Source organism: Hemiscyllium ocellatum, chromosome 9 (genome assembly GCF_020745735.1).
Source record: "Hemiscyllium ocellatum isolate sHemOce1 chromosome 9, sHemOce1.pat.X.cur, whole genome shotgun sequence".
Lineage (NCBI taxonomy): Eukaryota > Metazoa > Chordata > Chondrichthyes > Orectolobiformes > Hemiscylliidae > Hemiscyllium > Hemiscyllium ocellatum.
In genome coordinates, this window is record NC_083409.1 from 42,822,482 (window position 1) to 42,845,953 (window position 23,472).

At 37.2% G+C, this 23,472-nt stretch overlaps 1 protein-coding gene across 2 annotated transcripts in view; it reads right to left on the reverse strand.

The window, feature by feature from the left end:
- Window positions 1-2,515: 2,515 nt before the first annotated feature.
- The window catches only part of aspm (assembly factor for spindle microtubules), a 57,472-nt gene continuing 36,515 nt past the window's right edge, over window positions 2,516-23,472 (reverse strand). For both annotated transcript variants that reach the window (XM_060830179.1, XM_060830178.1), the window contains exons 19-29: window positions 22,884-23,033; window positions 21,419-21,585; window positions 20,342-20,501; window positions 16,553-16,762; window positions 9,911-10,060; window positions 8,747-8,938; window positions 8,237-8,429; window positions 7,567-7,721; window positions 3,666-3,842; window positions 3,007-3,179; window positions 2,516-2,871 (exon numbers count right to left, since the gene is read on the reverse strand). In XM_060830179.1, coding sequence (XP_060686162.1) covers window positions 2,748-2,871; window positions 3,007-3,179; window positions 3,666-3,842; window positions 7,567-7,721; window positions 8,237-8,429; window positions 8,747-8,938; window positions 9,911-10,060; window positions 16,553-16,762; window positions 20,342-20,501; window positions 21,419-21,585; window positions 22,884-23,033 — 1,851 coding nt within the window. In that variant the 3' untranslated portion in view covers window positions 2,516-2,747. The remainder of the gene's footprint in view (window positions 2,872-3,006; window positions 3,180-3,665; window positions 3,843-7,566; window positions 7,722-8,236; window positions 8,430-8,746; window positions 8,939-9,910; window positions 10,061-16,552; window positions 16,763-20,341; window positions 20,502-21,418; window positions 21,586-22,883; window positions 23,034-23,472) is intronic.

The window sequence follows — 23,472 nt, forward strand, 5'->3', positions numbered from 1 at the left end:
ATGATACAAAGCTGGGTGGCAGGGTGAAATATGATGAGGATGCTAGGAGATTACAGGGTGACCTGGACAAGTTAGGTGAGTGGGCAGATGCAGTTTAATGTGGATAAATGTATGGTTATCCACTTTGGTGGCAAGAACAGGAAGACAGATTACTACCTCAATGGAATTAATTTAGGTAAAGGGGCAGTACAGAGAGATCTGGGTATTCTTGTACACCAGTCAATGAAGGCAAGCATGCAGGTCCAGCAGGTAGTGAAGAAGGCTAATAGCATGCTGGCCTTCATAACAAGAGGAATTGAGTATAGAAGCAAACAGGTGCTTCTGCAGCTGTACAGGGCCCTGGTGAGACCACACCTGGAGTACTGTGTTCTGGTCTCCAAATTTAAGGAAAGACATTCTGGCTATTAAGGGAGTGTAGCGTAGGTTCACAAGGTCAATTCCTGGAATGGAGGGATTACCTTACACTGAAAGACTGAAGCGACTGGGCTTGTATACCCTTGAGTTTAGAAGACAGAGAGGGGATCTGATTGAGACATATAAGATTATGAAAGGACTGGACACTCTAGCAGCAGGAAACATGTTTCCTCTGATGGGTGAGTGCTGAACCAGAGGACACAGCTTAAAAATAAGGGGTAGACCATTTAGGACAGAGATGAGGAGAAACTTTTTCACCCAGAGAGTGGTGGCTGTGTGGAATGCTCTGCCCCAGACGGCAGTGGAGGCCCAGTCTCTGGATTCATTTAAGAGTTGGATACAGCTCTCAAGGATAGTGGAATCAAGGGTTATGGAGATAAGACAAGAAGAGGATACGGATTAGGAATGATCAGCCATGATCATATTGAATGGCGGTGCAGGCTCAAAGGGCTGAATGGCCTACTCCTGCACCTATTGTCTAAGAGACATTACTGATAAATGAATTTTATTGATAATATTCCAGGAGGCACAGAAGACAAGCAGAGATAACTATATCCTACTCCAACAGTGGATTGCTTAAGAGTTGATTATTCATCTTGTTGAGCTTAAAATTCATTCATAGGCTGTGGGCATCACCAGATTTATTGCACATAGTTAGTTGTCCATAAGAACACGAGTTGAACGCATCTTCAACTCGCTACAGTCAATTTTGTATAAGTATATCCACAGTGCTGTTCAAGACAAAGTTGCAGGCATTTAACTCAATCACACTGAAAGAACACCAATATATTGAAGGGTCAGGTTGGTGAGTACTTTAGAAGGAAACTTACAGGTGGTGGTGTTCCCATATATTTCTTCTTTATGGTAGTACTCATGGTTTTGAAACGTTCCATGCAAGGAACATAAAAACATAAACCAGGAGTTAAGCAATTTGGCACCTCAAGTCTGCTCAGCCATTTGATGAAATCATGGTTGACCTCAAATCAGGCTTGACTCCACTTTCTTGCCTTCTCCTCGTAACCCTTTAACCTGCTACTGATTATATATATCTCTTAAATTTATTCAGTGTCCCTGATATCCACTACACTCTAGATTCACAACTTTTTGAAATAATTCTTCCTGTTTTAAAATTACAGTCCCGCAGCCTAAACTATGACTCACATTCTAAGTTGCCCCACAAAGTGAAATATCCACAGATTATTAATTTTGTCAACTGTCTTTAGCATTTTACATACCTCAAATAATCTTCTCTCAGCCTTAAAGAATCCTTGATGAATTTCTGCACTGTATCTTGCAGATGGACTTTCTGCTTTTATTGTAATGCAGAGTGTGACAATGTAATCAAGTGGCACTCAATTTATCATTATATGGTCCTTGGCAAATTTTACTTTTGTCTATCAACCACAATGGAATGAAGATGGAATAATAAATGAATAGGATTACTGCTTATGATGTTTACTCCTTGTTATTGTGTCTTGAGCAATACTCGACAGACAGTTGGAAGTCATACAAGGAAAAGGCTTTATTCTACCAATGTGCATATGAGGATGCAGTTAAAAATGTTCAGTTCTTGCACACATTAGTTATGGTTGTTACTCTGGCATAGAATTTGTGACGAGACCACAAATAAGGTAGTCACAGTATTGATGTCTCATTAAAAGGTTGGATTGGTTCATGGTGGGATAAACACTTTCCATTGCAAGGCCAATCAATCAATCAAGCTCTTGCAGTCTCCAGTGAACATGTTCCTTGAAAATGTGAACAGGTTCCCATTTAGAGCTATTATCACTCAATCTCATCAATGAATTTATAATTTACATACATAATCATGCTCACATGTCCTCTTGGATCTGTAATGTCCCAAATTAAGCTTACATTCTATGCTTCATTTCAACAAACTGCAGCTAGTTGGCAACCTAACACTGTAGCCTGCTATACACCAAAAATCCTTCTATATATTTGTCTAGTGTCTAGTTAATTTGAATTTAATGGGCATCTATACTCCCTTCCACAAAATGCTAATACCATTTATCAATGGTAGCCAGAAAAAAAATGATTCAACAAAATATTTGTTACTCATTACATAAAAATTTATTGCTTCTTCTTAAATGTAAAAAACCGAGCTTCCTGACATTTATTTTCAGATTAGAAATAATAGATCATCTTTCACCATGATATGACACACATAGGAGAGATGCATGTGAAACTAAACCAAACTTAGTCAACATTGACAAAACAATATACAAGGGTTACAATCCGGATACGTTTTAAGATGTTGTTTCTGCATACACATTTACATGAATATGAACACGAACATTTGTTGAAAAATTAAGCTATTTTCCATTATTGACATTTAAAACAGAAATTCCAAGGGTATCAACAACCAATTGAATGGCTTTTAAAGGATCCACAATTTCTTTCATATTGTCTCTCCTCAAGACCCAGTCTGGTTTTAGTCTGCAACACAGTAAAGAAAGAAGTTCAGCAAAACTGCAATTTAAAAAAAAAAGGAATAAAAGACAAGGAATAAATGGAACAGATGAGTGAAAAAGAATGACAACATAATGAAAAAGTAAGAAAATGGGTTCTTACTTAGAAACTAAACTTGTTCGGATAGGAGTAGCTGGAATACAAGAAACACCATTGCAAGGAGTAGACATCCGCAGCTTAACAGTCATTCTGTCTATATCCATCTTATGTTTTCTCATAGTGAGCTCATAAATGCTAAGGATACGATCCACTGCTCTGGGCAAGTTTCGAATTTCCTGAAAACAGAAACTACCGTTAGTGCATCGATTTCAACCAAAGGGCCCTTTGTCTTCTCTGTTTAAGTGGGGAAAAGGAGAAATCAACAAGAATTGAACCAAATACTGCAAAATACTATAGATGCTGTAAATCTGACACAGCTCTGAAGAGGAGTCACACTGTATTGGCTGCTAACTGTTCTCTCTCCACTGTTGCTGCCAGACCTTCTAAGTTTCTCCAGCATTCTGTGTTTATATAAGAAATTAACCATAACTCAATTATTTATTTTCTGCAAAGGCAATTTATTTCAGCAAAATGGAATTTATCTAATTGAATGTTACTGTATCTAGACAAAATAAAGCACAACCTCAGAATAAATGTTCGTCTATTGAATACAAATCAAGCAGCAGAATTTGCAATTGCCACATTTTATTCAAACTGGCATTAAACTTTATCCATAACAACGAAAATGTTTAGAAAATACACTTGTAGATATATTTGCTCACCATTGCCCTCTTTGAATCCTTTGAAAGGAGTGCCAGTAAACAGCAAACCTTTGTAAAAATGCTGCTACACTTGTCTGAAGTCTTGTCACCAGCTTTCCCTCTGTACATTTGCAACAAGTCGAGTAACGTATTAATGGAATTGTCCACTTCATACACCACCGTAGATGTTCTGTGGTACTGGAAGTCATGAAAATAAAAATGCAATTTTATTCATCCATAGTGAAAACTAAGCTATACCTTTATGCTGATAGGAAGGAAAATCTAAAAAGGAACAGCTACTACAATAAGGTAAGCAAATTTCCAATCATAAATATTCTACATGTTTTTGTCACCATTGAACAACAAAAAAACAGAAAGAGAATCGTGCCACTTTGTGAAAGGCTGGGGGTGAATAAAAAGAGATTTTGCTCATGCAGTGACTATTATCTCTTCACCATCACGACCACATTAAAACCATACAGCTCAGTAGAATCCTGCATCAGTCCCATGGAAGGAGTGCACAATTAGCCTTTATGGGTGTCAACTGAACAACCTAAAAACGTCTAGAATTACCCTAGCATTTCCAATGCAATTGTTTTTAAGACATAATATAGTCGATAGAGTTAATGGTAGTTCTCTTTTCCCTAGAACTCAAGATTGGGGACACAATCTTAAGGTGAGAGGAGATAGATTTAAACAAGATATGAGAGGTAATCTGTTTTTTAAACAGAGGGTGGCTCGCATGTGGAATGAACTCCCCGAGGAAGTGGTGGATATGGGTAAAATTACAACATTTAAAAGACATTTGGATAAGTGCATGAATAGCAAATGTTTGGAAGAATATGGACCAGGAGCAAGCGATAGTGGACTGGTTTAGTTTGAGAGTATGCTTGGCATGGACTGATTGGACAGAAGGGTCTGTTGCCAAGCTGTATGAATCTCTGTAATTGGACCTTCCTGCAAAGATGAGACTGAAAAGAAATGGTCTCCTAGAAAGAGCCCATGTGTGAAACATTGCAGGTTAACCCCTTAAAGGAAAAATGATGATAATTCAAAATGAGCTGTCAAGATCAGAAATCAGAGATGTTAGAAGTACCATACAACAGGGATCCTATGAAAAGTAAAGCAGATTAAATCAGTTACTATCTTGGGAAGCTGCTTTCCCTTGTTTCAGGTATAAGAGGGCATAAACTGCATGAAAAGTCGATGAATTCAAAAATAATGTAAGAAAATATTATTAGCGAGCAAGTGAACATTTTGTGGTTCGAGTTCCTCAGGGAAGATTAGATTAGATTACCTGTGTGGAAACAGGCCTTTTGGCCCAACCAGTCCACACCGACCCTCCGAACCGCAACCACCCAGATCCATTTCCCTCAGACTAATGCACTTAACACTATGGGCAATTCAGCATGGTCAATTCACCTGACCTGCACATCTTTGGATTGTGGGAGGAAAGTGGAGCACCTGAAGGAAACCCATGCAGACACGGGGAGAATGTGCAAACTCCACACAGTCACCCTAAACTGGAAACAAACCTGAAACGTTAGTGCTGTGCGGCAGCAGTGCTAACCACTGAGCCACTGTGCCGCCCCAAAGATGGAAACAATTAGTATTAGTTGATACATAGGCGGTCCTTGGGTTGAGAACAGATTCCATTCTGGAGTTTTTAAAGTCAATTTGAATGACAGTTGGAACAATGCAGGACAATAATAAAGGAGTTGTTCCTAAGTGCAGGAAATGCTTGTATATTTTGGATCTTTAAAATTACACCCTGTGTGAGATCACATTCGTAAGTATGAGTTTTGAGAGTTGTACCTTCATAAACCCTATTAAATACAAAGATGGATTTCTTTCAAGCAATACTTTGGCTTACATTATGAGTAACGAGACATGATAACCATGGCAAGCCTGGAGCAGCAGGTGACTTAAAATACTGATCTGATTTTCAGATTAACATCCAAATTATGGGTCAGATTACTTCTCGACATTACATTTTCACATTCTAATTCACCCTCTAATGTACTTCTAATGCACGATCATCGTATTTTCAATCTGCAGCATTACAGCAGCCACCTCAGGAAACGTGCCCAGGGTGAGAAGAGAATTCTAATTTGGGCAATTTAGGAGATGAGTACTTCAGCTCAATTCTGAACATAAATATTATGCACTCTAGACCTGACCCCAAATGCTTCCTCCTTACTCTAACTGCCTCTGGCCCAATGTCCATTATGGACGCAAGTCATGAACCCTGCTATAATTTTGGGAAGTTCTTGAGATCGTCATGAAGTAATCAATATAAACGAATAGCCATTCTAAAACCTCTCCAAAAAAAATTAATTCTGAGCACAAAACTACCAAAACCAAGCTCTCAATCCACTTCTGCCTTTGTCAGCATCAGCTGCTGAACTAAATACGATTGGATTTGGATCTTGGCCAAATGCTCACGAGAATGCAAAACACGGCTTTGCCAGGAAAGCCTCTAAAGTTGAACCACTATAAGTCTTTTGAACTAGAAGAACAGATGGTCTAATGCCCCACTGTTTCGAACAGCAATGCAAATTGCTGACTTTGAATCAGCACAATGACTCAAGTACAATGTCCAAATGACATCTCTGTACTATTGAAGGAAGAAAAAAGTGTTTTATCTACTGGATAATGGTCTTTAATGTATCTGGGCACCTTTGCAATGCTGGTCAATTTTATGTTCATTTGATTTAGAGAACAAACCCCATAAATCACTGCATTAAAAATATGCTTAAATCATACAACACAATTATGACACATCAAATTGGCAACACCTTTTTAAACTTGTACATCAATAGGTTCCCAATTCATAAATAACCCTTCCTTCAAGGTTCTTGATGGACAATCTGACATATTTCACACATGCGTGAGGAACTAATCCACCTAGCTAAAGATATTAAACTATGGGACATTTTAAATTGAGATAGGCATTTAAAAGACAAAGCATAATCAGCTTTGGTCATTCCCTGCACCACTCAAAATGACAGTTGGTATGATGCTGTTGGGGAATTTAAATTTGTAATGCCCCAACCTTCACTCTTGGTCACCTAGCATAGATTGGTCCAATGTAACGAAGACAAAGTCTGACTAATTTTCCCAAAGGCTTCCCAAAGCTTGCCTGAAGGGACAGATATATAGCTATGCTAAATCAACAACAGCGTTACTATATCATGCAACTACCAAATGGGAGACCACTTCCACTAAATAACAGTCTTCTTCCATTTTGCAAATCTTATTTTAAATTAATTAACCTTTTAAGAAAACCATGGTGCCTACTGAAAATATGTTTGATTGTTTAAAAGGTAACTGTCTGTGTGGAGGATTATGGGCATTGCTGGCTAGTTGCCCAGAGGACTGTTAAGACAACCACATTGTTGCTGTTCTAGTTTAGGCAAGACCAGTTAAGGACACAGTGCCCTCCCCTAAAACAAAATTAATGAACCTCATGAGTTCTCCCTGACAATTAAGAATGGCTTCATGGTCATCACCAGACTGTTAATATGAAATTTTTATTGAATTCAGATTCCACTATATGCCTTGGCAGGATTCCAATCTAGAACCCAAACATTACCGGGTCTCTAGATTAATAGTCTAACGATAATACCACTAGACCTTCACCTTCCCTCAACTGTTGCAATCAGGTCAGCTCCAGTTAACCAACATCCAAGTACATAGGGTAGTCAAAACATATTTGGATGGAAAAATTTAACAATCATGACTTTTAGCAAGTCAACAATACAGCCACATCCTGACAACTAATTTAAATTCAACATACTTAATACCTGCCTCAAAATAGGAAGACTTTCTTATAACAACTACCGTAATGTATCTTTAAAAAGCCCTTTTAAAGAATAGAATTTATTTTTAACAGGCTAATGTCATTTAATATGGATAGTACCTTTGAAAGATTGAGGAGAACCTGTACTGCATACTTAATCACTTCCATAGAAGGCACACTGCGGTTACAACTCCTGATCAAAATTAAAATAATAGGAGTTGCTCCACTTCGAGCGAGATTTTCACAGCAAATGGAAGATAGTCTGGTTGCAGCCTCTGAAAATAAATAAATGGTTAATATTAAAATTATAACAACCTCTGTAATGGAGATTAGCAGATACTTCATGAAATTGGTCGGTATGGTCAATGCCCACTTCAAGCCAAGTTTTAAACATGAAAAACCCTCAGCTCTTCAGCGAATACATGAAAAAAACACTCTCCTTCAAATTTGCTCATAAAACACTGCCTGTATGTCCTTAACCCTCACCCGAAACAAGTGCTAGATTTCAGAAACTTCTCTATTATTCAGTTTTATAGAAGGGTTCTCTGAGTGTTCAAGTGGGTTATCCCACACCATCTTCTGCTTAAGTGACACAAAAAGCATAAAGATCAAACTGGAAGTTGCACTTGGAATTGGGATTATACAGGGGATACCTGCCTCAGCAACATCAAAATATTTACAGTCAGTGCAGGATGACTTCACATAACATGATTCATCAGAAAGACTAAATCTAATAATTTCTCATCTAATCTTATTGTATTGCACAATTAAAAAACAGAAATATACAAACCTAAATGCTTCAAAGCTGCAAGAATGTGAGAGAAATGTTTGTATTTAAGAATGTAATCTAGTGCTACAGCTGTCCTGTTGCACAATTTCTGCTCCTCAGTGCTGTTCTGATTAGCCTGTTCAATGTGGCGTCTGATAGTATCTATTTGAAGATTATTGGTTTTCTTGCGCAAGCAATATCCTCTCCACAAAGCCTACAAAATTAGAAAATTATTTTGATATTTTCTTTGACAAATAACTGCATTATTCTAATAAACTTAAAGTCCATAAGATCAAACTGAAATAAAAGTGTTTATAAAAGTATGTATATCACTGTGAAACAGCACTCTCATCACTAGGCAATTGATTTTCAATCATAATAAGACAATTTAAAGTTTTTAAAAGTATATGATATTTTGTAACTTCCAAAATAACCAGTAATCTAAATTATACAAAATGTACTTTTTTCTTTCTTGTTAATTAATAAAGCAATTACGTTAACTGAAACTAACTACAATCAAAGATTTAGTACCTGTATTTTGATTACTCCACTATGAAATCTTTGTTTCCGAGTTTTATAAAGGAAATGTCTTGCAACTTTCTGAATTACAACAGCAGCCTTGTGACGACGCATGAGCCAGACCTTCACTGTCCGTTGAACTACAATAATCTTATGATAATCATCAAGATATCTTCTGCGTTGAAGACAAGTTCTGAACAATCTCTATAATGAAATATACGTGTAATACTGTACATTAACAAATAACCATTTCAACGTAGCAAAAACATCAAGGGGACCTTCAGCATCCACTCAACCAGAAATGGATTTGGGAAAAGCTAGAGAAGTGTCAAAATACATTATGGATTAAATAGTCCAAGCAGACTGAGTGAACAAGTGGTTATAAGGTAATTTAAAAACAAGGTAATGAAGTAATTTTGGCAGCAGTAACTCAATTGAGCAGTACTAGCATGCGTGAGATTATATGACACAATGTGCACAGATCAAGTCTCAATTGATGTTCCAAATTCAAAAATCAACGTTGACATTTTAGAATGCTGCATTATTGGAAGTGTGATCTTCAAGTGAGAGGTTAAAGCAAAGCTTCCAGATGGCTATTCAAATAATACAAACCAGTCAACATCCTGGTCAACAATCCATGCTCAAACACAACTCATTCATTTTCTATTTTGGAACTTTAAGTATAGACGGCCATTACTACAGTGACTGTATCCTCATCACTTGACTTCCCACCTGTTCTTTGGCAGAATGAACAGAGGAGCGACATTTAAGCAGCCTCTGGACAAGCACTTAAAATGCCAGGGCAGAGCTGTAATGGACCAAGTGCAGGTAAGTGGGATTAGTACCTATTGGTCAGCATACGCAAAGTGAGTCAAAGGTCCTCTTTCTGTGCTGTCATCTCATCTGATGTTAATGAAAACCATTTCTTCAGAAGATTAGGTATTCTCAAATAATGGTAAAAAATTAGAAAAAGTTAAAAGACTTGTAAAGGCTCAAGTCATCATAAAATAATGGGATTAATCTCTTTTGGTAAAATATAGACACTGTAAAAGATATTTGACATATGAAGTAGACCAGTTCTTCATTGTCGACAAGTGGTAAACTTCCAGCTTTTTAAGAATCCCTGTCTTAAAATGATCACCTGGATTGAACTTCACCCTTTTCATTTTTTTTTACCTGGATAAAGATGACAGAATTAATTGCTTCTTGTGCACTTTTAAGAGCCTTGTATCTTTTGTACATTCTTTGAATCTTAAAAGCACAAAGGTGGTGATAAACAGCAGCAGTGAAACGAAGCCTCTTTTTTGCCAATTTTTGTTCAACAAGCTGTAAAGTGAAGAGGAAAAATAAATACTGAAACAAAATAGGCATTTATAGCATTTGAGTTATTATGGAAAAGTCAAAATTTGAAATCTGAACAGACAATTTACATACAGCCTTCTGGAACAAAATATACATTCAATTTAAATATTTATCTTGAGACCAGACATAATTTTCCACTTCTTAATTTTAGCTCCTTATACCGACAAATGAAATGGACTATCCCTAACAATCCTAAAGGGCAGTAGTGATTTTCACATTTGCTGTCTTTATTCCCAGTGCCCTGAATGCAAGCAACTGGAACTGCAACTTTCCTTTTGCATGTTAAACATTTTTAATAAATTTATTTTAGACACTACTGTGACCACGTAGCATAATTTCTCCCTTCATTTAGTTGACACCAACTCAGATTTACTTTTTATTTAGAGTCATTTTGAAAAAAATAAATTGGAATTTCGACATGATTGGTCGGGCCAGCATTTACTGTTCATCCCTGGTTGTCCTTGAGAAAGCGATGGTCAGGTGTATTCTTGAACTATTGCAGTCTACTTGCTATGGTAGACACAATGCTTTTTGGGAGAGAGTTCCAGGTTTTTGACACAGCAACACTGAAGGCTTGGTCATTTAATTCCAAATCATGATAGCAAGTGGCTCAGTGGGGAACTTCTGGGAGGTGCTGTTCCCTTGCAGCTATCCTTGCCCTTCTAGATAGCAGTGGGCGTGGTTTTGGAAGACACTCTCTGAAGAGCCTTGGTGAATTTTGTTCACCCCATTTACCAAATCCAGTTTGTACCAAAATCTTAAATGATCCCCAACTAACAATTAGGAGCAAAATTAAATTGATAACCCATTTTAGGATGATTATATTGCACAGATTTCCTCAACAAATTAAATCAGTTATCAGTTTCTTCCTGCCTGGTAACAATTTATAGTGAATAACATATTTCATCAATTTTCAGACAGTTGTGTATTAAAGAAAACTAGCATGAATTTCGTCGAGATAAATTGTGTTTAATGAACTTGATTTGAAGTTTTAGTTGACAGAGGTTTGTGTTATTTATAGACTTCACAAAGGTATTTAATTAAGAGACATAATAAACTTGCTGGCAAAACGCCTCAATTAAAAATTGTGTTATGGGAGTATGAATACAGTTACAGTCAGTTCTTCTATAACACGATGGTTGAGTTTTTGTGCAATGCCATGTTATAGAAAAATCGTGCTTTAGAAACAGTGCTTTAAGTGTTGGTGATGTAATTGCATTACAGTCAACACATGTTTTAAAAGTTTGTGCTTTAGAAGCTGTGTTCCCAATTTGTCAATGCGTTACAGCGAATTTGTGTTGACAAAGCACATGTTATAGCAGAACAACCTGTAGTTGAGTGATAAGGAGCATTGAATAATAATGAAGAGTTGTTTTTCGGATTGAAGAATGATGTTGTCATGTCCAGTACAGCATGAAGACTTTAAAACTGTATTTTTAAAATGAACATGCCTTTTAACACAGTGATGCTGGAAAAGCACAACAGGTCAAGCAACATCCGAGGAGCAGGAAAATTGATGTTTTGGGCGAAAGCCCTTCATCAGGAATGGCCGAACCGGTGATTCTTCTGCTCCTCGGAGCTTGACCTGCTGTGCTTTTCCAGCACCACTCTAATCTTGCCTCTGATATCCAGTACTCACTTTCGTTTATGCCTTTTAATACAGCAAATATCAAAAACAATATTTAATTATATACAAACACAGCCACGTGTGAAATTCACACGTCCCTTTTTAAAGAAGGGACCAAACAAGACAATGTACCAACTGCTCAATCTTCCAGCTTCGCTGTGGATAACAGAGATGTTGAAACTCAATGGGTGCTCAGCAAACAAAAATGAATCCTATCAAACTTTCACCGTCTTGTAATGACTTCTCATCTCAAATTCCAAGACTTAGCTGTCTCAAACACTTGGTATGCATAGCCACAATTCAGGAAGTATACCAGCTCAACGCTATTTTGGTAAAAGATAACAGAACTTGAAACGGGCTATGAGTAAGACATCATGTTTGTTACCTGTTCTGTCAAAAGTTACAGCAGAAGCTGCTCTATTCAGAAACATGATCAGAGATAACATCTGAAACATTACAAAAAGCTATTGAACAAGCTGCAAGCCAAAAATGTAGCCAAGGTGACAATAACTTAAGTAGGAGAAAAACTCCCCCCAATCTGTTCCACCTCAGGCTCTCCTGACACCGTGGCAATTCAGCTACAAAAAACCCTGAAGCTTATCATGCATTACCTGCTATAAGAGGCTTCCATTCCATTTGGAACATCAATTCAATTAAGAAACATGCCTGCTAGGAAAGAGACTAATTAAAAAAAAAACTCTTTATCCTCTTCATCTGCAGATAAATCTTTGTGTATATGATAGATGAGAAGTTGTGCTAAACTTCTGAGACAAATATGGGGTAATAAACTATCTGTCTAGTTTTAAACTCAAAAGTTTGATGCTAAAAAATTATTTAAGTTGAGACAAACCACTCCGTAGGCAAGAAAATACATTTACCTCACAGAACAAAAATACTTTGATCGTGGAAAATAAGAAAGCATACAAGTTCCTGTCTGTGACAAATGGCTACTAGCCAAACCAGATCAGTCACAAATATCAAAATCTGAACTCAAAAGAAGGAAGGACGGAAATGAGAAAAAGACAAAATTGTTAAAACAAAGCAGGGAATTACAGCAATAAGCTTTGGGATTACTAGCAATACAAGATGGCTACTTTTGACTTGAAAGCATTTCTGCAAGTGGATTCAACTTAGCAAAAATTAGTATCACTAAACATAGGGCAGTTATAAACCACAGTTAAGCAGGTAGACTTTAACATATACCTTAAAGCATGTACAACAAAGGTAGTAAAGATACTGATTGAGCAGTTGGACTTCGTTCTTGATTCAGGGCAAGTAGAAGTCACAGAATTTGAAACAAACAAAGTTACCTTAAACTTGCTTGGAAGATTGAAGGCTAGAATTACAACTTCAAGCAAAAGAAAAAGGATAAGACTAAGAAGAACAGAAAGAGAAGCCCAGAGATGAGAAAATAAAGTGGATTTCAAGTGATTCAGGAAGGAAACATTTAAAGTTTGAGTAAGAGTTACAACTACAGAAAGACAGGGAATTGAGTCAGATTGCAGCAGCTAGAACCTAATAATAATTCCAACACACTTAGGCAGCAAACACATTTTGTTTTCCTAAAATATTCCCAATTTGTGCACAATTTGAAGGAGGATGTGGAAACCTTCTTTGCAACCGCAGGGCATTACAATGGCCAAAGTTTTAAATAGGAGAGAATAGTAAATCATTGTCACTTGTGTTTTTTTAAAAAAAGAAACAGTGAAAAGTGTTTAAGTCACCATACCACAGCACCTATATTAAGAACAGAAGGCATAGATAAGAGAATTTTTAAAAACTAAGACAAAGCCTATCTGAGTTAAGTTCATGGCTCCTGGTTCAGGAAGACAGTACTGCTGAAGAAAGCCAGTGAAGACTACCACAGCGGGCTGCCGGAAATCGCTGAAGTAGGCTATCCACATTGGGCTGCGGGAATCCCGGGCCACAACACTCAGCAGAAGCCGACCTAAGGACCAATCTCAGCTGAAGCCAGCCATCTATGCCAGCTGCTAGAATTTTAGGAATGAATCTCAGGAGCTGTATAGAGTATACCTGCTTCCTACTGAGGCTAATGTCAAATTCAGTCGCCTGAGCTGCATCATAGTTCCAATGTGCCTCAAGGCCGTTATCATCGTCCCCATGCTGAGGAAGTCTTCAGCGTCCTGTCTTACCAACTACACCCCCGTTGCGCTAGCACCCATCATGAAGTGTTTCAAGATGCTCGTGATGAGGCATATTAAAACCCTGCTTCAGTTCTGCATTTAACACTAGCATTCCTCAGCACCTGATTGGAAGGCTGAGTCTGCTGTGCGGAAATACTGTACTTATCTTTGTAACTGGATCCTGCATTTCCTCACTGGGAGACCTCAGTCAGTCCGGATTAGGAACAGCATCTCCAACACCATCACACTGAGCACAAAGCCCCCCCAGGGCTGTGTGCTCAGTCCACTACTATTCAACCTGCTGAAACATGACTATGCAGCAATGCATAGGTCGAATCACCATGTTTGCTGATTACACAACTGTAATGGGTCTCATCAGCAAAAACAACGAGTCAGCATTCAGAGAGTAGGTGCAGTGACTAACGGACTGGTGCAGAACCAACAACTTGCCCATGAACGTGGACAAAATGAGAGATAGTTGTTGACTTCAGGGGGGCACAAAGCAACCACTCTCTGCTGGACATCGATGGCTCCCCCGTGGAGTTCGTGAAAAGCACCAAATGTCTTGGCGTCCACCTGGCACAGAATCTCGCCTGGTCGCACAACACCAACTCCACAGCCAAGAAAGCCCAGCAGCATCTCTACTTTCTGCGTTGACCGAGGAAAGCCCACCTCCCACCCTCACCACATTTTACAGAGGGTTCATTCAGAGTACTCTCAGTTGCTGCATCACTGCTTTGTTTGGGAATTGCACTGTCTCAGATCATAAGACCCTACACAATGGATAGTGAGGACAGCTGAGAAGATTATGTAATTTGTGCTGGCCATGCAGTACCTTGGTCCTGGAGGAATGCTGCCTTGTGTTTTACCGTATCAGTTGCATATGGCAGAAATGACAAATAAAATCTACTCTACACTACTCTAGACACATCATTGTTGGCAGCAGTAGCATGGCATTGGGGTTGATGAGACCCTCCTGAGGTCGGACTCTGACTGTGGCACTCATCACAAAAATGTTAGTCAGTCAGATAAAACTGGAGGTTTATTCCATGTTGTCGGTTGATAGTGCTGCCACTAATGATCATAAATAGTACTCATACTCAAGTGTAATATCAGAGCAACTCAAAACTTTAAAAGAAGCAAAGTCAAGCAAGGTACTACAGACTTTAAAAAGAATAAAGCAGCTGAACCAGAGGTCTGGTTATCTAACAAAGTCTTTCCAGGTTTCTTTAGGATCTGAAGAATTTCCAAAGCTATATATATTCTGTGAAAACCCAGTTACACTCTCATGTAATTAAGTCACTTACAGGTGTCTGTGAATGCTAATGATCATTTTTAAATATAAAGAAGACAATCAGATTGTAGTTAATAGCCAAAAATATAGATGTGGATGTCACAAAGGACTAACAAAAGCCAAGACGAGCAAAGCCATGATTACAGTTATTTTAGCTGATAGGTGCTTCCTACTCAGTTATTAGGATCAGCAAATGTGACCGTAATTCCTATCCGTTCCTCTCTACTTCCCTTTTGAAAGAGTATCTTGTCATCCTTTTAGATTTCTGATCTGGTAATTACATTGGTATATGATTAAAGTTTAGTCCATTTCATTAGTTTTTGCATCGCAAACATTTCCTTGATGAATGTTACAACATTGTGTTGCACTGAGGATTTTTTAAAAATTACTATTAAAGAAATGTTTGCTATTTCCTTTCAGTTTCAATTAATTTGAATTTTGATCATCTTTGTCAAATATTTGCAAACTAGTATCATTAAATAATTGATATGAGTGATTTCAACTTGAGCATACAGGCAATAACTTAAAAATTTGGACATAACCAAACTTGAAAACTACTCTAAAACATGAAAAGGATAATGATAGGCTTCTAGAAGAGAAGGCTGGTGAAATACAATAAATTGCAGATAAAATGTAACACAGAGAAGTGTGAAGTGAGAGACTTGTAAGAAGAATAAGTAGATGTAATATTACAAAGGACACAATTCTAAGGAGTTTCAGCAGAAGAGATCCTGTTGGTATAGGATCAGAAATTGAAGTTGGAAGGACAGGTCAAGCACAGCTATTAGTGAATCTGAACCCTGGACTTTATCACAAAGGCATACAGTACAAAGAAAACAAATTATGATGAATCTTCATAAAACATTGGATTGGTCTCAACTTGAACATTGTATTGATCTGTATACCACACTTTGGTAAGGATGTGAAAGGGTTAGAGGGAGTGCAGAAAAGATTCACGAGGATGAATCCAGGAACAAAAAAGCTTCAGGCAGGTCGACAGATCAAAGAAACTGGGCTTGTTCATCTTTGACAAGTGAAGATGTAGAAGAGTTATGATAAAACTGCTCAAAGTCATGGGTAGTCCACACAAAATAAATAGAAGGAAGATACTTCATTTGGCAGAAGAGTTGATCATTTTAATGAAAAAATATAAAAGATTGGCAAAAGAATTAAAGGTGGCATGAAAAACAATGTTTTTATACAACAGGTAATTAGGATATAGAATGCAATTTCTGAAAAGGTTGTGGAAGCACATTCATCATGCTTTCAAAATCAAATTACACAAGTATTTTTTCTGAACATAAAATATTCTGGGAGGTCTATAGAGTGCTAAATGAGCTTAAAAACAAGCTTCAATAAATTAGAACTTATTCTACTTACTAACATCATACCTTTTTGCGAACAAGCCATCCACGACATATGGATTGCAAGAGAATTACAGCCTCTCTGATTTTTTTGTATTTCATGTTTTCAGTTTTTGCAAGTCGCCATGTTCTGTAAATTCTTTGTATGACCATTGCAGCCATTTTTTGCTGAAGAAACTTCTTTCTTTGCTTATAACTTCTGTAAGCAGACTGAATTTGAGAGGCAGCTTCATGTTTCTGTAACCCCAAAAATAAACAATAAGTATTGGTGGTATAATTTTTGAAAAGTAATTTGCTCCAGTAACTTGAAGTTTGACATCCTACTTCAAACATTTAAAAACTGAAGCAGAGACTGGGTCTGGGACAGGTTAATAAATTATTCTTTGTGGACATATAAAGGATGGCAAAATATAAAATTTTCAGTAAGAACAGAAGTAACCAATTATTTTCCAGAAATCTGGTCTTGGACTCCTGTGATTCATGATATTAATTGGCCATCTATTCATTACATCACTGTATGGAGAGGCAATGAATAGAATTTAACCAAGGAAGTTAAACCAAAATGTACAGTCATACCTGCATTCTACCACTGACATTTATATCCGAAATATATTAATGGATTGGCAGAGTGGCAGAGTGATCTGCACAAGCAGTATTGAATTTTTCATCGAAAGATCACTGTAACACACCCAATGTAATCCTGGCTGTAGTCCATATAAAATATCAAAATCATCACCCCTTGTTGCAATAAAATGGTCGATACTAATTATGGTCTACAGTTCTCAAAGCCAATTTCAAACAAAAAGACCAGACAAATTAGATATTATGCAATGACCTGAACCTTTTTTGATTGAAGTTGCAAGGCTATTAGTTCAAGAATTAAGCATAGCATTACCATGTCTTCTCCTCACCTGGTGTAGAATTTTACTCAAAAATTAGGCAAGTATCAATTTTGGAAAGCTTCAGCGGATTTGCCATCATGAGCTCCACCAGGCAATTTTCTGCTGCTCACCCCATTATGTACACACCTCAGTGCAGTCATTCCAATTGTGCCCTCACCTGTGGAGGAAATATTTGCTGCTGCTGGGACCATTTGGGCCACCAGTGTTATAAATCAAGCCTAGTTGTGCACCAGGTCATACTAGACCTTCACTGTACACACTGTGGGGTGGAAATGGAAAAAAGCTTCTAAGCGAATATAGGTAACATGAATAACATTTCATTAGAAATAGAACTTATGATCGTAAATATTTAACATCTTTACATTAACACCTGTCTGACTGATTGTCATAGCTGCAAGAATGAAGTTATACAGGTTACCCTGAACCCTATCTGAAGGACAGCGAATCTTCCCCGAGTACCTGGGGTAACCTAAAAAGGTTAGCACTGCTCCATTCTGGAGCATCACATATCAGAAAGCTTTCAGACAGCTAGTAATATCAACATTATTTAACAGCAGGAAAAACAAAACTACGAAAAAAGTTTGAAAACAACCTGCATTTGTTTTTGGAAGTGAGAAGAGTTGCTTGCCTTTTGAACAACAAATTTTGTCAATGAATGATGACTTCACCCAATTTATTTATTGGGAGCAGGAGTCAACTAAGGCCTGTCTGGCCTGTTATATCTAATGCTGCCCTACTCTATCTAGATTTTCCGCTTGTTCAATGCCCTGCTGCCTCTCTCCCAGCTCCTCAACATTCATCACATCCCTCTTTTCCTATTTCATTGCCCAAAATACATCAAGCGTTATGTAACATCCAATGTTTGGTCTGTACTGCAGGGCTCCCACCAGACCTGTACATGCATTGGAACTAATCTTTAGGGGAAGATTTTCTGCTTTACCAATGCGCTGGAAGAAAAATGGTTTGTTTTTATTTAAACTTGGCTTTAGTCAGCAAGTTGAGTAAATGAGTCATAAACTACAGTTGTAGAGGGTTGGTCTTGTTACCTAGCAGCCACCCTTATAAAGGTACATAGCCATTGAAATGAAACAAGAACCTGAGCTATCAAGGACATAAAGCCTCATAGTTGCTTCAAAGGTAATTGATGCAGACCTCGAAGATGTGACCACAGTTGTCTCCTATATTTACTGAATGGGAGCATTTTCTATTAACATTAGCTACATTATGCAGTGCTGAGTATAACATGTATTAGAATCAAGATTAGAGTGGTGCCGGAAAGGACAGCAGGTCAGGCAGCATCCGATGAGCAGGAAAATTGATGTTTCGGGCAAAAGCCCTTCATCAGCATATTAGTGGCATTAAACGCAAGACATAGGCAGAGATGCAGTATACATCCAAGTGAGAATTAAGGGAGCAAGCAAAGACCCCGGAGATATACCATATTTTGATGTAGGAAATGGGTGCCTGTCCCTGTGCACAAAGGTAGCCTCAGGTACACAGCATTGAAAGGCGCTGGTATACTCCAAAATGAAGTGGCAAACAGAATTCTAAGTGATTATATATGTGCCATGATAATGGGAAGGCTGGGGTATTCTAATGTCAAACTTCATGGCTGAAGGATACAGGTGGATGCTGCCCATGTAGTATGCCCTGAGGTTTCAGACCAGACTTACGTTCATAACTGCCACAATCTAGTTTCTCTTCAGTAAACTGCATATTGTACAGGCCTCTCACCACTCACTAACAACATTCTCGTCTCACCATTAAAACCTGGGTGGAAAATTGGAACTTCTTTTTATCACCGTTGAGAATCTCATTCTTTCCAATCGTGCTATCTTTTCGCAATGCACCTGTTTTGTTTCAGAAACTAGGTAAAAATTATTCAGGTTCACTTCTTCCTCAAACTTTCTCAAATGTCTGAAAATAAAGATTACTGTAATACCAGCAATTTCACCTGAACTTGAATCCTGATCCCAGAACTAAATGAAAACAGAAGTTTGGAGCTTCCATACTCAACATAATTCACCATAAAAGATTACAGAATTTTAATTCAGTTCACAGCCAGTCTAACTGGAGTGTCTGCAAAGTTTAACATGGTTTAACCAACATCATGCTGGAAACTGGGACCCTAACTATAACATTGCACTCATCTTAGTTCAAAGTAGTAAGCATGGAGAAAACGCAGAAAATTGTAGAGAAGCTGAACACCTACTGAGAGTACTGAAGAAGAGTCATGCTGGACTTGGAAACATTAAACTGTTTCTCTGTGCGCTGGTGCCTGCAAAACTGCTGAGTTTCTACAGCATTTTCTGCATTTGTTTCAGATTTCCAGCATCTGCAGTATTTTACTTCTAATAAGCATGGAGATCTTTCACAGAATGAAGAGCCAACTTAAAAAGAGGCATAAAATATTCTAGGTGCTTATTGACAAAGGTATACTTGAAATATTGATAAAGATTTGTTTTACAAGGAACAGACTGTGCATGAACGATACTAAATAATATCATGTTATGTTTTGAAATTTGTTTTAATTGGAATTATTTACTAATGGGTACTCACAGGTGGTACATTAGAAACACACTGTAAATGCTTCCTCTTGCAATAAACTCATTTTTAGCCTAAATTAATAAAGCTGTGCAGGTGAACACTCTCAAATCCATCATAGGAATGTCTTTTAAAGTAACTGGCAGCAGGAGAGGGGTGAGGAAATCCATTATCTCTATTATGTAGCCAGTTTGCGTGAGTTCAAGAAAATGTTGAATTCAATGATAGAAACTGGTTTTAAGCGGACATCCGAATCTTGGAAAATGCACACAATTTGTTCCTGCGTTGCACAGAGTGGACATTCTAACCCAGTATGTTTATGCCAATCCCTCAAATGCAAAGCATGCCCAATGAGGAAAATGCAATCTACCTTCATCAGCTGATTTCTGGCTCTAAATCCTTTCCAAAAGGCCTGGACTTTGATTGCTGCCAATGTCCTTCTCTTGTTTTCATCCTGCAATCTCCTTGTTGCAACAGTTAGTCTCCATCTTCGCTGAATAACAATTGTGGCAGCCCGGATCCTTAAGAACCTGGTTGTGAAATACAAGAAAATGCAACCAAATCAAACTATATTGAAAAAAAAAGAGAAAATTTAAAATCAGGATTAAAAAAAAGTAGTCAACTTTTGAACTTTGTTTACCTCTGGTGCCTAGGAACTGAACTTGATAAATTCTCAGATAGCAAACCAGGCAGTACAAAGGACAGACAATCATTCATTTTTTGACCATTTCATAGGGAGCATGGAATTGAGGCTGAAACAGCATACTTTTTTTAAAAATCAGAACTAAAACATGAAATGAAGGTCTAACTACGATGTGATTTTAAGTGTGTACATCACAGAAAGTTATGTAATGTCACATGATCTCTCTTCTAGCTTTGAGGCAAGCTGAAGACGTGTTAAAGTATTCTTAAGAAGATGCTTTCTTTATCTCAGCAGACTATCTAAATTATTCTTTAGCAGCATAGCAAGGCCAAGAATTATAGAACTACTCAAAATGCAGCTGCAAGGGATTTAACATTTAAAATGTTTTTACAATGAGAATGTGCGATAAATTTAAGCTCACAGCAGAAGTCTGATTTCTGTGTTGATTGCATCTAGAACACCAGCATTCTCTATAAAGTAGGGAATTTTTTCCAAAAAATTCCATATTTAATAGTTCATGTGCTAACTGATATAACTGCTAAGCTGTGTATTACAAATCAACCTAAAAGTTACCACACAGGTTGTGTTTGGAAACTAACTATGTGCACAAGTGGTCAGACAAGAAAATATAGTGGGATTTTATAACAGGAAAAAAAACGTGGCTATGCAGCATAATAAAAGTTCACAAGCCAACAACTGTAATCATGTCAGAAGTTGCTATCAGTAAAAGCTAACAGTTCTGTTTTCTCTGGAACTAAAAAACACGGTGTCGTTTTTAACAAATTATTTGCAATAAAATGTTACCTTAATCTTTCTCGTTTTGTTTTCAATCGCTGTTTAATGAATATAACAGAGTCAAGTATGGACTTATACCGCCGACGTTCAACTTGAGCCTTGAACCATGCCTGGATTTTTTGAGCAGCTCTTGCTTTTCTGGCTAGCTGTCTTACTTTGTATCCACGGAATGCATTCTGACAAAAAATTATAATATGGAATAAAATATTTATTAACAACGGATGTCGAAGTTGGTCAGAAAGACAGTAAACAGTTTTAAGTAAAATCATACATTTCAACTGAAAAAAGTAGCACTCGGAGGTAACAATATTTATGCAAACAACTCCTCGAAACTCAATCATGTATGCCTGACCAGTGAGCCTTGAATAAAAATGAGAAGGAACACAACAAAAAACTAAGAAAATGAAATGCTGAAAAGATAACTTTTGAAAGGTGAAGAGAAAAAGGCAGCCCAAAGAACATATACTCTATAATTGGATCAACTGACAGAGTTGAAAAAAAAAGCTCATTTCAAAAAAGTTGAAGGAAAGTGCTTCAGTATAAATAGTTTAATGACAATGGCTAGAAATCGTGCACATATTTGATGGAATTGTATAGTAAGGACAGATATTCAGGATAAAAAAAAGAAACAAAACTAAACAAGAGACATTTAGTGACAAAAGGTGTGAAGAGCAGAATGTTGATTCTTTCAAAAGCCCAAAACTTTGGTTAATTTGAAGTGAAATTGAGAACCAACTGCATCACACTAGTTCCATGAGATTAGCAGTCATTACCAAGGTGACAAAATCTATCAGATGGCACGGCAGCATTTTGTCAAAGAATCAACTGTTGCATTTGTGATGGATCAGATTAACTGTTGAGTCCAACTATGCACATTTAAATATAAACATACAGAAAGACTATGCGCAGTCAAGTGAAATCACATCTACAGTGTAACACTTTATTGTCAGGGCTCCTCAAAAAGAAAACAACAATTTTAAAATCAATGAATACAAAATATATGTCATGATATATTATTCAGTTAATCACATAACTAAACAGGATCAGGGGCAGGGGCATTAAAATTGTAGGTTAAAAAAAAACTGGTTTGAATCCAGTATTACGGCTACTTTGCATCACTTTTTGAGGGAAAGTAAAAGCAATGCCAAAGTCAGAGGTTGTATGTTCAGGGCCATTAGAAAAACAGCTTGGTAGTTAAAAATTAATGCAAAACACATGTCTTAAATAATATATATTTGTTGACTGATAAATCCTTCGAAAAATTCTACTTTCTGGAGTATGTCTTTTTAGAGTGAAAGATAGAAAATCGAATTCTTATTTGAAAAATACAAGCGGTGACTTAACCATAAATTTCAGTCAAATTTGAAATCTTTTAAAGGATTAGCTGGGGAATATCTCAAGCAATGCTGTTTTGTAAGGAATAACAGAGAAGAAAAAGAAAATTCCTACTATTTAGCATTTGTGAGCAAAATACCTGAACTACGATAGCAGCATGCCTCATTTGAAAGTATTTTTCTTGTTCAACCTTTCTTTGACAATAAGCTCTGTAGTGTTGCTGTATCACACATGCAGCTCTCTTGTTTCGAAGAAATATCGTCCTTTGTTTTTTCCTACGATAACAGGCCTGCAAAGATTTTTATAAACAAAACTATTGCACTTAAAAGGGAGAATCAAAAAGTCTTGGTTTTGGCAAAATGTGAAAATATTTCATCAGCACATTATTCCCCATTATCCTGAATCTAATTCTTTCTTAAACAGCATTTCACATTTGCTGCTGCAAATATAGCCAATTATCTGGGAGCACTTCTTTGTTGAATCACTCATTAAGCAACATAAAATCTCCCACAAGTGGTGAGCAAAGACAGAATGCTGAAAAATAGAATGACAGGTGGTCAGGGAAGACAAGACAAAACAAAACAAGGAAGTTTATTATTGTTCAATGAACAATGTGTACAGCAAAGGCAAACTGAAATCTGCCTCCTAATCATCCCCAATGAGTTAAGGAACTATAGTTAATGAAGTAAGAGATTGTTTGTGCTTGTAAATTAAAACTTCAATTATAC